Source organism: Bombina bombina, chromosome 1, assembly GCF_027579735.1.
Source record: "Bombina bombina isolate aBomBom1 chromosome 1, aBomBom1.pri, whole genome shotgun sequence".
In the NCBI taxonomy this organism is placed as follows: domain Eukaryota; kingdom Metazoa; phylum Chordata; class Amphibia; order Anura; family Bombinatoridae; genus Bombina; species Bombina bombina.
The window spans coordinates 435,390,379-435,405,669 of NC_069499.1; the positions used below are offsets into that span (position 1 = coordinate 435,390,379).

General features: G+C 39.7%; 1 protein-coding gene across 1 annotated transcript in view; it reads right to left on the reverse strand.

Annotated features, from left to right (window-relative positions):
- Positions 1–15,291, reverse strand: part of TTC21B (tetratricopeptide repeat domain 21B) — a 397,674-nt gene that overhangs the window by 111,912 nt on the left and 270,471 nt on the right. Inside the window, exon 24 of the mRNA XM_053698392.1 lies at positions 1,139–1,300. Within this exon, the coding sequence (XP_053554367.1) occupies positions 1,139–1,300 (162 nt within the window). The remainder of the gene's footprint in view (positions 1–1,138; positions 1,301–15,291) is intronic.

Genomic DNA, 15,291 nt, shown 5'->3' on the forward strand with positions numbered 1-15,291 from the left:
AAAGGATTCATTTCTTCAGACACCAACTTCACACAACATCCATTGATAGAGGCAAAGAGAATGACTGGGGGTTATGGGTAAGGCAGTTACACTTAACAGCTTTGCTGGGTGCTCTTTGCCTCCTCCTGCTGGCCAGGAGCTGAATATCCCACTAGTAATTGGAATGATGTTGTGGACTCTGCATATCATAGGAAAGAAATGAGGGAATTACAGTGCATGCTATATATGTTTGATGCAGTGACTCCACACTCTGAGGGGATTTATGATCATACATCAGGCTTTACCCACAGCCATTTGGGTAATGTACATTTTGACTTTACCCATAACATTATATATATATATATCTTTATCTTGTGAGGACTCTCATTTACTTCTGTTCTTTTTTTGGTAAAGTAGTTTGGTAAACTACAAAAAATAGGATATGTGATCTTAAAATCCAGTGTAATGTACCAGATATACCAATGTTCCAAGTAGCAAAACAGTAGGACAAATGAAGGATAATAAAACTGGCACGTTACTACATTGCATATTCAAATAACAGGTTAAAGGGACATAAGTACAAAATAACCTTAAAAAGACCATTTAATACAGTAGAACTGCATACAGGGAAATGAAACCCAACATTTTTATTTCATGATTCAGATAGAGCATGCAATTTTAAACAATTTTCCAAAAAATGCATAATAAAAAGACAATGCAATAACACAGTCTAAATATAACATATCTAGTAGATTGTCCCCCCATTTGCGGCCCCTGTATCAAATAACATGCTCTTTTTGACTCATGAACATTTATGTTTGTTTTTACGGTCCCTTTACATATTTATTATTTTCATCTAGTTTTACATTACAGCCTAAATGTTTGTGGTTCATTTTAACCCAATAACAAAGGGACCTCAAACTACTTGTATTTATTTTGAATATTTAAATAACCACCACTAAGTGAAAACACGTAGAAAAAACTGAAATGTTCTGTCAAACCACCTAGCAAGTTTCAAGTTTGGATAAATTGATGCTATTTGACAAAGCAGATATTTTTTTTTGGAGTAAATGTGATATTTTTATTCCAGGACACATAAAAGCACTTTTTTATGGCTTAAGGTAAACATGACATATAGAATTAACCCTGTATCACTCACCCCACATCACCATCAAGGTTATCAAACACTTCTCCACCGACAGTTTCATTATCTGGGTTCAAACAAATCTCAATCATGTTATAAACAGCATTTTGACCCCAATCACTGTCTTTACGGGCTTTATTGAAATGTCGCAAAGCATCATTAGGCTCCCCAGAGTTCCTTAGGAAATTAAGAAAATGACTTTGTGAATCAAAAGTAAATAAAATCCCACAATGCCTAATAATGTATTTATACTATGTGATCTGCAATACTGGAATAAGATGCATGTTAAATATAAGTTTATTATTACTACCAATATTTATTGGTACTTTCCTTCTATAAAAAGATAATGTAAACTAGCTAAATTATTCTGTACAGGGCTATTAAAAATGTTTTCCTTCATAACAAGTAATACTTTCCTGTGACTTCCACTTTTAAGCCCCTTTTTGCCAAGAGTATACACTATCCAGCACCCTATACAGGAATAGGTTAAGGAAGCACTCAATGTCCACTGTGCATGAGCAAAAGTTACCAGTAATGTTGTGCATGACAACAGCTCTGTTCATAAGAGTGCTATGGAATTCACAATGTTACATAGGTATCTCGGCAAGTAACAGGGTCTGGCATGGGAGGGCACCGATTATAGATCTTCTTATGAAAGTAAATGTTAGTGCAATATATTTTAAAACACTACACCGACTAATAATGTAGAAGAAAACATAATTTATGTAAGAACTTACCTGATAAATTCATTTCTTTCATATTAGCAAGAGTCCATGAGCTAGTGACGTATGGGATATACATTCCTACCAGGAGGGGCAAAGTTTCCCAAACCTCAAAATGCCTATAAATACACCCCTCACCACACCCACAAATCAGTTTAACGAATAGCCAAGAAGTGGGGTGATAAAAAAAAAGTGCGAAAGCATATAAAATAAGGAATTGGAATAATTGTGCTTTATACAAAAAAATCATAACCACCACAAAAAGGGTGGGCCTCATGGACTCTTGCTAATATGAAAGAAATTAATTTATCAGGTAAGTTCTTACATAAATTATGTTTTCTTTCATGTAATTAGCAAGAGTCCATGAGCTAGTGACGTATGGGATAATGACTACCCAAGATGTGGATCTTCCACGCAAGAGTCACTAGAGAGGGAGGGATAAAATAAAGACAGCCAATTCCGCTGAAAAAAAATCCACACCCAAAAATAAAGTTTAAATCTTATAAAGAAAAAAACTGAAAATATAAGCAGAAGATTCAAACTGAAAAAGCTGCCTGAAGTACTTTTCTACCAAAAACAGCTTCAGAAGAAGAAAACAAATCAAAATGGTAGAATTTAGTAAAAGTATGCAAAGAAGACCAAGTTGCTGCTTTGCAAATCTGATCAACCGAAGCTTCATTCCTAAATGCCCAGGAAGTAGAAACTGACCTAGTAGAATGAGCTGTAATCCTTTGAGGCGGAGTTTTACCCGACTCGACATAAGCATGATGAATTAAAGATTTCAACCAAGATGCCAAAGAAATGGCAGAGGCCTTCTGACCTTTCCTAGAACCGGAAAAGATAACAAATAGACTAGAAGTCTTTCTGAAATTCTTAGTAGCTTCAACATAAAATTTCAAAGCTCTAACTACATCCAAAGAATGCAATGATTTCTCCTTAGAATTCTTAGGATTAGGACATAATGAAGGAACCACAATTTCTCTACTAATGTTGTTAGAATTCACAACCTTAGGTAAAAATTTAAAAGAAGTTCGCAACACCGCCTTATCCTGGTGAAAAATCAGAAAAGGAGACTCACAAGAAAGAGCAGATAATTCAGAAACTCTTCTGGCAGAAGAGATGGCCAAAAGGAACAAAACTTTCCAAGAAAGTAATTTAATGTCCAATGAATGCATAGGTTCAAATGGAGGAGCTTGAAGAGCCCCCAGAACCAAATTCAAACTCCAAGGAGGAGAAATTGACTTAATGACAGGTTTTATACGAACCAAAGCTTGTACAAAACAATGAATATCAGGAAGATTAGCAATCTTTCTGTGAAAAAGAACAGAAAGAGCAGAGATTTGTCCTTTCAAGGAACTTGCAGACAAACCTTTATCCAAACCATCCTTAAGAAACTGTAAAATTCTCGGAATTCTAAAAGAATGCCAGGAAAAATGATGAGAAAGACACCAAGAAATATAAGTCTTCCAGACTCTATAATATATCTCCCAAGATATGGATTTACGAGCCTGTAACATAGTATTAATCACAGAGTCAGAGAAACCTCTTTGACTAAGAATCAAGCGTTCAATCTCCACACCTTTAAATTTAAGGATTTGAGATCCTGATGGAAAAAAGGACCTTGCGACAGAAGGTCTGGTCTTAACGGAAGAGTCCACGGTTGGCAAGAGGCCATCCGGACAAGATCCGCATACCAAAACCTGTGAGGCCATGCAGGAGCTACCAGCAGAACAAACGAGCAATCCTTCAGAATCTTGGAGATTACTCTTGGAAGAAGAACCAGAGGCGGAAAGATATAGGCAGGATGATACTTCCAAGGAAGTGACAATGCATCCACTGCTTCTGCTTGAGGATCCCTGGATCTGGACAGATACCTGGGAAGTTTCTTGTTTAGATGAGAGGCCATCAGATCTATTTCTGGAAGTCCCCACATTTGAACAATCTGAAGAAATACCTCTGGGTGAAGAGACCATTCGCCCGGATGTAACGTTTGGCGACTGAGATAATCCGCTTCCCAATTGTCTATACCTGGGATATGAACCGCAGAAACTAGACAGGAGCTGGATTCCGCCCATACCAGAATTCGAGATACTTCTTTCATAGCCAGAGGACTGTGAGTCCCTCCTTGATGATTGATGTATGCCACAGTTGTGACATTGTCTGTCTGAAAACAAATGAACGATTCTCTCTTTAGAAGAGGCCATGACTGAAGAGCTCTGAAAATTGCACGGAGTTCCAAAATATTGATCGGCAATCTCACCTCCTGAGATTCCCAAACCCCTTGTGCTGTCAGAGACCCCCACACAGCTCCCCAACCTGTAAGACTTGCATCTGTTGAAATTACAGTCCAGGTCGGAAGAACAAAAGAAGCCCCCTGAACTAAACGATGGTGATCTGTCCACCACGTCAGAGAGTGTCGTACAATCGGTTTTAAGGATATTAATTGAGATATCTTTGTGTAATCCCTGCACCACTGGTTCAGCATACAGAGCTGAAGAGGTCGCATGTGAAAACGAGCAAAGGGGATCGCGTCCGATGCAGCAGTCATAAGACCTAGAATTTCCATGCATAAGGCTACTGAAGGGAATGATTGTGACTGAAGGTTTCGACAAGCTGATATCAATTTTAGACGTCTCTTGTCTGTCAAAGACAGAGTCATGGATACTGAATCTATCTGGAAACCTAAAAAGGTTACCCTTGTCTGAGGAATCAATGAACTTTTTGGTAAATTGATCCTCCAACCATGATCTTGAAGAAACAACACAAGTCGATTCGTATGAGATTCTGCTAAATGTGAAGACTGAGCAAGTACCAAGATATCGTCCAAATAAGGAAATACCACAATACCCTGTTCTCTGATTACAGACAGAAGGGCACCGAGAACCTTTGTAAAAATTCTTGGAGCTGTTGCTAGGCCAAACGGAAGGGCAACAAACTGGTAATGCTTGTCTAGAAAAGAGAATCTCAGAAACTGATAGTGATCTGGATGAATCGGAATATGCAGATATGCATCCTGTAAATCTATTGTAGACATATAATGCCCTTGCTGAACAAAAGGCAGGATAGTCCTTACAGTTACCATTTTGAATGTTGGTATCCTTACATAACGATTCAATATTTTTAGATCCAGAACTGGTCTGAAGGAATTCTCCTTCTTTGGTACAATGAAGAGATTTGAATAAAACCCCAGCCCCTGTTCCAGAACTGGAACTGGCATAATTACTCCAGCCAACTCTAGATCTGAAACACAATTCAGAAATGCTTGAGCCTTCGCTGGGTTTACTGGGACACGGGAAAGAAAAAATCTCTTTGCAGGAGGCCTTATCTTGAAGCCAATTCTGTACCCTTCTGAAACAATGTTCTGAATCCAAAGATTGTGAACAGAATTGATCCAAATTTCTTTGAAAAAACGTAATCTGCCCCCTACCAGCTGAGCTGGAATGAGGGCCGCACCTTCATGTGGACTTAGGAGCTGGCTTTGGTTTTCTAAAAGGCTTGGATTTATTCCAGACTGGAGATGGTTTCCAAACTGATACCGCTCCTGAGGATGAAGGATCAGGCTTTTGTTCCTTGTTGTGACGAAAGGAACGAAAACGATTATTAGACCTAAATTTACCTTTAGATTTTTTATCCTGTGGCAAAAAAGTTCCTTTCCCTCCAGTAACAGTTGAGATAATAGAATCCAAATGAGAACCAAATAATTTATTACCCTGGAAAGAAAGGGAAAGCAGAGTAGACTTAGAAGACATATCAGCATTCCAAGTTTTAAGCCATAAAGCTCTTCTAGCTAAAATAGCTAGAGACATATACCTGACATCAACTCTAATGATATCAAAGATGGCATCACAAATAAAATTATTAGCATGTTGAAGAAGATTAATAATGCTATGAGAATTATGATCTGTTACTTGTTGCGCTAAAGCTTCTAACCAAAAAGTTGAAGCTGCAGCAACATCCGCTAAAGATATAGCAGGTCTAAGAAGATTACCTGAACACAAGTAAGCTTTTCTTAGAAAGGATTCAATTTTCCTATCTAAAGGATCCTTAAAGGAAGTACCATCTGCCGTAGGAATAGTAGTACGCTTAGCAAGAGTAGAGACAGCCCCATCAACCTTAGGGATTTTGTCCCAAAACTCTAATCTGTCAGATGGCACAGGATATAATTGCTTAAAACGTTTAGAAGGAGTAAATGAATTACCCAAATTATTCCATTCCCTGGAAATTACTTCAGAAATAGCATCAGGGACAGGAAAAACTTCTGGAAAAACTACAGGAGATTTAAAAACCTTATCTAAACGTTTAGATTTAGTATCAAGAGGACTAGAATCCTCTATTTCTAATGCAATTAGGACTTCTTTAAGTAAAGAACGAATAAATTCCATTTTAAATAAATATGAAGATTTATCAGCATCAACCTCTGAGACAGAATCCTCTGAACCAGAAGAACCATTATCAGAATCAGAATGATGATGTTCATTTAAAAATTAATCTGAAAAATGAGAAGTTTTAAAAGACTTTTTACGTTTACTAGAAGGAGGAATAACAGACATAGCCTTCTTAATGGATTTAGAAACAAAATCTCTTATGTTATCAGGAACACTCTGAGCATTAGATGTTGACGGAACAGCAACAGGTAATGTAACAGTACTAAAGGAAATATTATCTGCATTAACAAGTTTGTCATGACAATCAGTACAAACAACAGCTGGAGGAACAGATACCATAAGTTTACAGCAGATACACTTAGCTTTGGTAGATCCAGCACCAGGCAGCGATTTTCCAGAAGTATCTTCTGACTCAGTGTTAACGTGGGACATCTTGCAATATGTAATAGAAAAAACAACATATAAAGCAAAATTGATCAAATTCCTTAAATGACAGTTTCAGGAATGGGAAAAAATGCCAGTGAACAAGCTTCTAGCAACCAGAAGCAATAAATAATGAGACTTAAAAAATGTGGAGACAATAGTGACGCCCATATTTTTTTAGCGCCAAAAAAAGACGCCCACATTATTTGGCGCCTAAATGCTTTTGGCGCCAAAAATGACGCCACATCCGGAACGGCGACACTTTTGGCGCAAAAAAAAGTAAAAAATGACGCAACTTCCGGCGACACGTATGACGCCGGAAACAGAAAAAAAAATTTGCGCCAAAAAAGTCAGCGCCAAGAATGATGCAATAAAATGAAGCATTTTCAGCCCCCGCGAGCCTAACAGCCCACAGGGAAAAAAGTCAAATTTTAAGGTAAGAAAAAATTGATTTATTCATATGCATTATCCCAAATATGAAACTGACTGTCTGAAATAAGGAACGTTGAACATTCTGAGTCAAGGCAAATAAATGTTTGAATACATATATTTAGAACTTTATAAAAAAGTGCCCAACCATAGCTTAGAGTGTCACAGAAAATAAGATTTACTTACCCCAGGACACTCATCTACATATAGCAGATAGCCAAACCAGTACTGAAACGAGAATCAGTAGAGGTAATGGTATATATATGAGTATATCGTCGATCTGAAAAGGGAGGTAAGAGATGAATCTCTACGACCGATAACAGAGAACCTATGAAATAGACCCCGTAGAAGGAGACCATTGAATTCAAATAGGCAATACTCTTCTCACATCCCTCTGACATTCACTGCACGCTGAGAGGAAAACCGGGCTCCAACTTGCTGCGGAGCGCATATCAACGTAGAATCTAGCACAAACTTACTTCACCACCTCCATCGGAGGCAAAGTTTGTAAAACTGAATTGTGGGTGTGGTGAGGGGTGTATTTATAGGCATTTTGAGGTTTGGGAAACTTTGCCCCTCCTGGTAGGATTGTATATCCCATACGTCACTAGCTCATGGACTCTTGCTAATTACATGAAAGAAAAAATGGTGTTGCTGTTTCAGGAACGTGGATACCACAAAACAATTAATTGTTTTTTAATATGTAAAAAAAGCAAAGTACTCATACAAGTACAAATCCCCTGTTCCTGTGGTTTGATTTTTATCTTCTAAAATGCAAATAGCAACCTTTATTTATTTAAAACAACAAATATTACCTTTCTGGTTACAGTACTGAGGGTACTATGTATATAAAAGTATACTAATGATATAAAACTACCTTTTGTTACATGTATAAGCTGTATTATGACATGTAAATATTTCCTAATTACATAAGATAGTGTTGTTTACATTTGTTCCCATCCTCTTTCTAAGCTGTCTCAGTTTACAGATGCAAATATACAAATATTCCAAAATTCTAACTATTCTGAAATCCAAACCTTTTCCAGTCCCAAGCAGCTTGGGTAACGGTTATGAATTTAATAATCTGAGGAGAAGACCTTTCTAGTGGGGCAGTATTTGCTAATATGTGGCACAGTATGTTAATCAGTGTGTTAAATACAGAAGTGAACAACTGTGGATCCATAACATATTTGACAGCAATATTTAGGGAATACTGGCATCCTATTGTCTACAATGTATACTATAGGAAAAAAGTAAATTTATGCTTACCTGATAAATTAATTTCTTCTACGATACGACGAGTCCACGGATTTCATCCTTACTTGTGGGATATTAACCTCCTGCTAACAGGAAGTGGCAAAGAGCACCACAGCAGAGCTGTATATATAGCTCCTACCTTCCCTCCACCCCCAGTCATTCGATCGAAGGATTAGGAAGAGAAAGGAAAAGCTAAAAGGTGCAGAGGTGACTGAAGTTTATAAAAAATAACATATAATCTAAATCTGTCTGAAAATGACAGGGGGGGCCGTGGACTCGTCGTATCGTAGAAGAAATTAATTTATCAGGTAAGCATAAATTTAATTTTCTTCTACAAGATACGACGAGTCCACGGATTTCATCCTTACTTGTGGAATACAATACCAAAGCTACAGGACATGGATGAAACGGGAGGGACAAAACAGAGACCTAAACGGAAGGCACCACTGCTTGAAGAACTTTTCTCCCAAAAACAGCCTCAGAAAAATCAAAAGTATCAAATTTGGAAAATTTGGAAAAAGTATGAAGAGACGACCAAGTCGCAGCCTTGCAAATCTGCTCAACAGAAGCATCGTTTTTAAAAGCCAATGTGGAAGCCACAGCCCTAGTAGAATGAGCCGTAATTCTTTCAGGAGGCTGCTGTCCAGCAGTCTCATATGCCAGGCGGATGATACTCCTCAGCCAAAAAGAAAGAGAGGTAGCCGTAGCTTTCTGACCCCTACGCTTTCCAGAATAAACAATGAATAATGAAGATGATTGACGGAAATCCTTAGTTGCCTGCAAGTAAAACTTCAAGGCACAAACCACGTCCAGGTTATGTAACAGACGCTCCTTCTTAGAAGAAGGATTAGGACACAAGGAAGGAACAACAATTTCCTGATTAATATTCTTATTTGAAACAACCTTAGGAAGGAATCCAGGTTTGGTACGCAAAACCACCTTATCAGAATGAAATATAAGATAAGGCGAATCACATTTTAACGCTGAAAGCTCAGAAACTCTATGAGCCGAAGAAATAGCAACCAAAAACAAAACTTTCCAAGATAATATCTATGGAATGCATGGGTTCAAACGGAACCCCTTGAAGAACTCTAAGAACTAAATTCAAACTCCAGGGAGGTGTAATTGGTCTAAATACAGGCTTAATTCTGGTTAGAGCCTGACAAAAAGACTGAACATCTGGAACATCTGCCAAACGTTTGTGAAGCAAAATTGACAAAGCAGAAATCTGTCCCTTTAAGGAACTCGTTGATAATCCTTTCTGCAATCCTTCTTGGAGAAAAGACAGAATCCTGGGAATCCTAACTTTACTCCATGAGTAACCCTTGGATTCACACCAAAAAAGATATTTACGCCATATCTTATGATAGATCTTTCTAGTGACAGGCTTACGTGCCTGTATCAAAGTATCAATGACTGAATCTGAGAATCCATGCTTAGATAAAGTCAAGCGTTCAATCTCCAAAAAGTCAGCTGCAGAGAATTTAGATTTGGATGTTGGAAAGGTCCTTGAATGAGAAGGTCCTGTCTCAAAGGAAGTTTCCACGGTGGCAGAGAGGACATGTCAACTAGATCCGCATACCAAGTCCTGCGTGGCCCCGCAGGCGTGATCAGAATTACCGAAGCTCTCTCCTGTTTGATCCGAGCAATCACTCGTGGAAGGAGAGGAAACGGTGGAAACACATAAGCTAGGCTGAACGACCAAGGCACTGCCAAGGCATCTATCAGTTCGGCCTGGGGATCCCTCGACCTGGATCCGTATCTTGGAAGCTTGGCATTCTGACGAGATGCCATCAGATCCAATTCCGGTCTGCCCCATCAGCGAATCAGTGAGGCAAACACCTCCGGGTGGAGTTCCCACTCCCCGGATGAAAAGTCTGTCGACTTAGAAAATCCGCTTCCCAGTTCTCTACTCCTGGGATGTAGATTGCCGACAGATAACAAGAGTGGGCCTCCGCCCATCGAATTATCTTGGATACTTCTATCATGGCTAAGGAGCTCCTTGTTCCCCCCTGATGATTGATATAAGCTACAGTCGTGATATTGTCCGACTGGAATCTGATGAATTTGGCCGAAGCCAACTGAGGCCATGCCTGAAGCGCATTGAATATTGCTCTCAATTCCAGAATATTGATTGGAAGTAGAGACTCCACCTGAGTCCATACACCCTGAGCCTTCAGGGAATTCCAGACTGCACCCCAGCCAGGGAGGCTGGTGTCTGTTGTCACTATCACCCATGAGGGTCTGCAGAAACACGTCCCCTGGGACAGATGATCCTGTGACAACCACCAAAGAAGAGAGTCTCTGGTCTCTTGATCCAGATTTATCTGAGGAGATAAATTCACATAGTCCCCATTCCACTGCCTGAGCATGCACAGCTGCAGTGGTCTGAGATGAAAACGAGCAAAGGGAATGATGTCCATTGCCGCTACCATTAATCCAATTACCTCCATACACTGAGCCACTGATGGCCGAGGAATGGACTGAAGGGCTCGGCAAGTATTTAGAATCTTTGATTTTCTGATCTCCGTCAGAAATATTTTCATGTCTACCGAGTCTATCAGAGTTCCCAAGAAGGGAACCCTTGTCTGTGGAACTAGTGAACTCTTTTCTAGATTCACCTTCCAAACGTGAGTTCTCAGAAAAGACAACATTGTGTCTGTATGAGATTTCGTCATGATAAGTCGATGCCTGAATTAAAATATCGTCCAGATAAGGCGCCACTGCTATGCCCCGCGGTCTGAGAACCGCCAGAAGGGACCCTAGAACCTTTGTGAAGATCCTGGGTGCTGTGGCCAACCCGAAGGGAAGAGCCACAAACTGAAAATGTTTGTTCAGGAAGGCAAACCTTAGGAACTGATGATGATCCTTGTGAATAGGGATATGAAGGTATGCATCCTTCAAGTCCACTGTAGTCATATATTGACCCTTCTGGATCATTGGTAAGATTGTTCGTATAGTCTCCATCTTGAACGATGGGACTCTGAGAAACTTGTTTAGACACTTGAGATCTAAAATGGGTCTGAAAGTTCCCTCTTTTTTGGATACCACAAAAAGATTTGAGTAAAACCCCTGTCCCTGTTCCAGTTTTGGAATGGGACGAATTACTCCCATGGTAGAAAGGTCTTTTACACAGCGTAAGAACGCCTCTCTTTTTATCTGGTCTACAGACAATCATGAAAGATGAAATCTCCCTCTTGGGAGAAAATCCTTGAATTCCAGTTGATACCCGTGGGCCACAATTTCTAGTGCGCAGGGATCCTGAACATCTCTTGCCCAAGCCTGGGCAAAGAAAGAAAGTCTGCCCCCTACTAGATCAGGTCCCGGATCGGGGGCTGCCTCTTCATGCTGTCTTTGTAGCAGTAGCGGGCTTCTTGGGTTGTTTACCCTTGTTCCAAGCCTGGTTGGGTCTCCAGACGGATTTGGACTGAGCAAAATTCCCTTCCTGCTTTGTGGAGAAAGAGGAAGCAGAGGGTACTCCTTTAAAATTTCAAAAGGAACGAAAATTATTTTGTCTACCCCTCATCTTAACAGACTTATCCTGAGGTAGGGCGTGACCTTTGCCTCCAGTAATGTCAGAAATTATTTCCTTCAACTCAGGCCCGAATAGGGTCTTACCCTTGAAAGGAATAGCTAAGAGCTTAGATTTTGATGACACATCAGCAGACCATGATTTTAACCATAACGCTCTATGCGCTAAAATGGCAAATCCTGCATTTTTCGCCGCCAATTTAGCAATTTGAAAGGTGGAATCTGTAATAAAAGAATTAGCTAGCTTGAGAACCTTAATTCTATCTAAAATGTCCTCTAAAGGGGTTTCAACCTTTAGAGATTCTTCTAGAGCATCGAACCAAAAAGCTGCTGCAGTAGTGACTGGGACAATGCAAGCTGTTGGTTGTAAAAGGAAACCCTGATGAATAAATAATTTCTTTAGAAGACCATCTAACTTCTTATCCATAGGGTCTTTGAAAGCACAACTGTCTTCAATAGGTATAGTTGTACACTTAGCCAGGGTAGAAATAGCTCCCTCCACCTTAGGGACCGACTGCCAAGAGTCCCAAATGGTGTCTGATATGGGATACATTTTCTTGAAATTAGGAGGAGGAGAGAACGGTATACCCGGTCTGTCCCATTCCTTTTTTATAATTTCCGAAATTCTTTTAGGAACCGGAAAAACATCAGTGTAAGTAGGTACCTCCAAATATTTGTCCATTTTACACAATTTCTCTGGTGGAATTACAATACGGTCACAATCATCCAGAGTCGCTAAAACCTCCCTAAGTAACAGGCGGAGGTGTTCAAGCTTAAATTTAAAAGACATAACGTCCGAATCTGTCTGAGGTAACATACTTCCTGGGTCTGAAAGTTCTCCCTCAGACAATAATTCCCGACCCCCAACTCAGAGCCCTGTGAGGGTACATCGGAAATAGCCAACAAAGCATCAGATGATTCAGTATGCACATTAATACCTGACCTACTGCGTTTACCCTGTAACACTGGTAATTTAGATAATACCTCTGTAAGGGTAGTTGACATAACTGCAGCAATATCCTGCAGAGTAAAAGAATTAGACGCACTTGAAGTACTTGGCGTCGCTTGTGTGGGCGTTAAAGGTTGTGACACTTGGGGAGAATTAGATGGCATATCCTGATTCTCTTCAGATTGAGAATCATCCTTAGGCACACTTTCATTACTTAAAATATGCTTTTTACATTGTAAGGCCCTTTCAGTACAAGAGGTACACAAAGTAAGAGGGGGTACCACAATGGCTTCTAAACACATAGAGCAATTAGTTTCCTGAATGTCAGACATGTTGAACAGACTAGCAATAACCACAATAGTCGTAGATCACCTTATTTATTGATTTAAACCACTTTTTGAAAAATGTGTACTGCGCCTTTAAGAAATAAAAATCGCACAATTTTTCTCAGATTGTCAAAAAACGTTAATAAATGCTACACAATTAAATATTTATATTCAATTGGCCCAAAAATGATTGCACCCGGTAAGGAAAATGGAAATTTACCCTCTAAGAGACATCTTTAAGCAAAAAAATTTTAAAAAAGACCCCTGCGCCTACCTGCCCCCAGGGTACTGCAAAAATACTCGACAACGATCCGGTGAACAGAACAGAAGTTTAGGCCCCACCGGAGCAAATGCCTGCTGCCTTCTCAGTCAGAGTAAACTGCGCGTCTGAGCGCGTGAAATAGGCCCCGCCCATCATGGACAGTCTGAATAACCGCATGGGAAGCGGTCTGAAAACAAGCCATGTGGTCCCTTTATAATAAATAAACTTGCAGCCCTCCTGACTTATGTTGTTAATAAACTATAAAGTATCAAGCTGCCTCTCCCAGTGTCAAGCCCCATACAGTGTAAACGTCATATGTTAAGACAATATGAATAAACATAGGTCTCTCAGTAACACCCTCAGTGTACAGGTCTACTGCTTAGCCCTTCCCTTGCAGGGAAAAAATGTCAGCCAGCTCTGATATACCAAGTCTCCTCAGAATAAAAGACTGAACATACCTCAATGCTGCTTGTAGCATGACACAGTTCTCCACACTGAAGATATCTCTTGCACTACCTTCAGAAGTTCTGTGGGAACCAACATGGATCTTAGTTACATCTGCTAAGATCATCAACCTCAGGGCAGAAATCTTCTTCTAATATCTCCCTGAGGAAAATAGTACTCACCGGTACCATTTAAAATAAAAAACTTCTTGATTGAAGAATCTAAAACTAACACCTCACTTTACCTCTTCCTATTACTAACACAGGCAAAGAGAATGACTGGGGGGTGGAGGGAAGGGAGGAGCTATATATACAGCTCTGCTGTGGTGCTCTTTGCCACTTCCTGTTAGCAGGAGGTTAATATCCCACAAGTAAGGATGAAATCCGTGGACTCGTCGTATCTTGTAGAAGAAATAATCTTTTACATTCAGTATGGTGACTGATGAGAGGGCACTGATTGGCTAAATGCAAGTCTGTGAAAATAATTGAAATAAAGGGGCTGTCTGCAAAGGCAAAGATACAAGGTAATCAGAGAGGTAAAAAGTATATTAATATAACCATGTTGGTTATGCAAAACAGGGGAATGGGTAACAAAGGGATTATCTATCTTTCTTTCCTAAAATATGGGGAGTCCACAACGTCATTCAATTACTAGTGGGAATATCACTCCTGGCCAGCAGGAGGAGGCAAAGAGCACCATAGCAAAGCTGTTAAGTGTCACTCCCCTACCCATAATCCCCAGTCATTCTCTTTGCCTCTGTCAATGGAGGAGGTGAAGTTTGGTGTCATAAGAAATGAATTCCTTTTTCAGGTACTTTTCCCTGCAAGCAAGGATTTGGGTTTAGCTGAGTCCACGTCAATCTCTTCAGTAGAGTAGTGGTGGCTTTTAAGCAGTTAGGAAGTTGTAAGGTAGTCCTTGCTTTGTTTCCTAAAACATTGCTGTGCATGGTACAGAAAACCAGAGTTGGTTACTCTGTTCTTTCTTTTTCTACAGGTCTCTGTAAGGAGTATGTGTCCTTTCACACCGGACAGCTAGACTGCAGATAAGTGCTTTTGTCTTCTAGTTCTTGGAGACTTGCACTTCAGAATAATATGTAATATGCAGTAGATGGGGACATTTTTAAAATCCTTCATATAGGATTTTCTTTGGCAATGGGCAGGCACATTATGTATGTTGAGACTAGGGGTTAATCTTCCCTTTATTGAGACGTTTTTCATCTTTGGGCTAATTTTGTTGAAATACTTTATTAGTATGTGTGTCGCTTATGTTTTATACAGGGATTTATGTATAATCTTAAAATTTGGCAGTTGTTTTTCTCTGCTTGCTTAGCTAGAACAGGCTAACTGACAAACTGCTTGAGTTTGAAACCAGCTGCAGCTACTTGCATCTTATGTTGTAGGCAGAGGAAACGCGCGCCTTTTACTTGCTGCATAGTTTCCT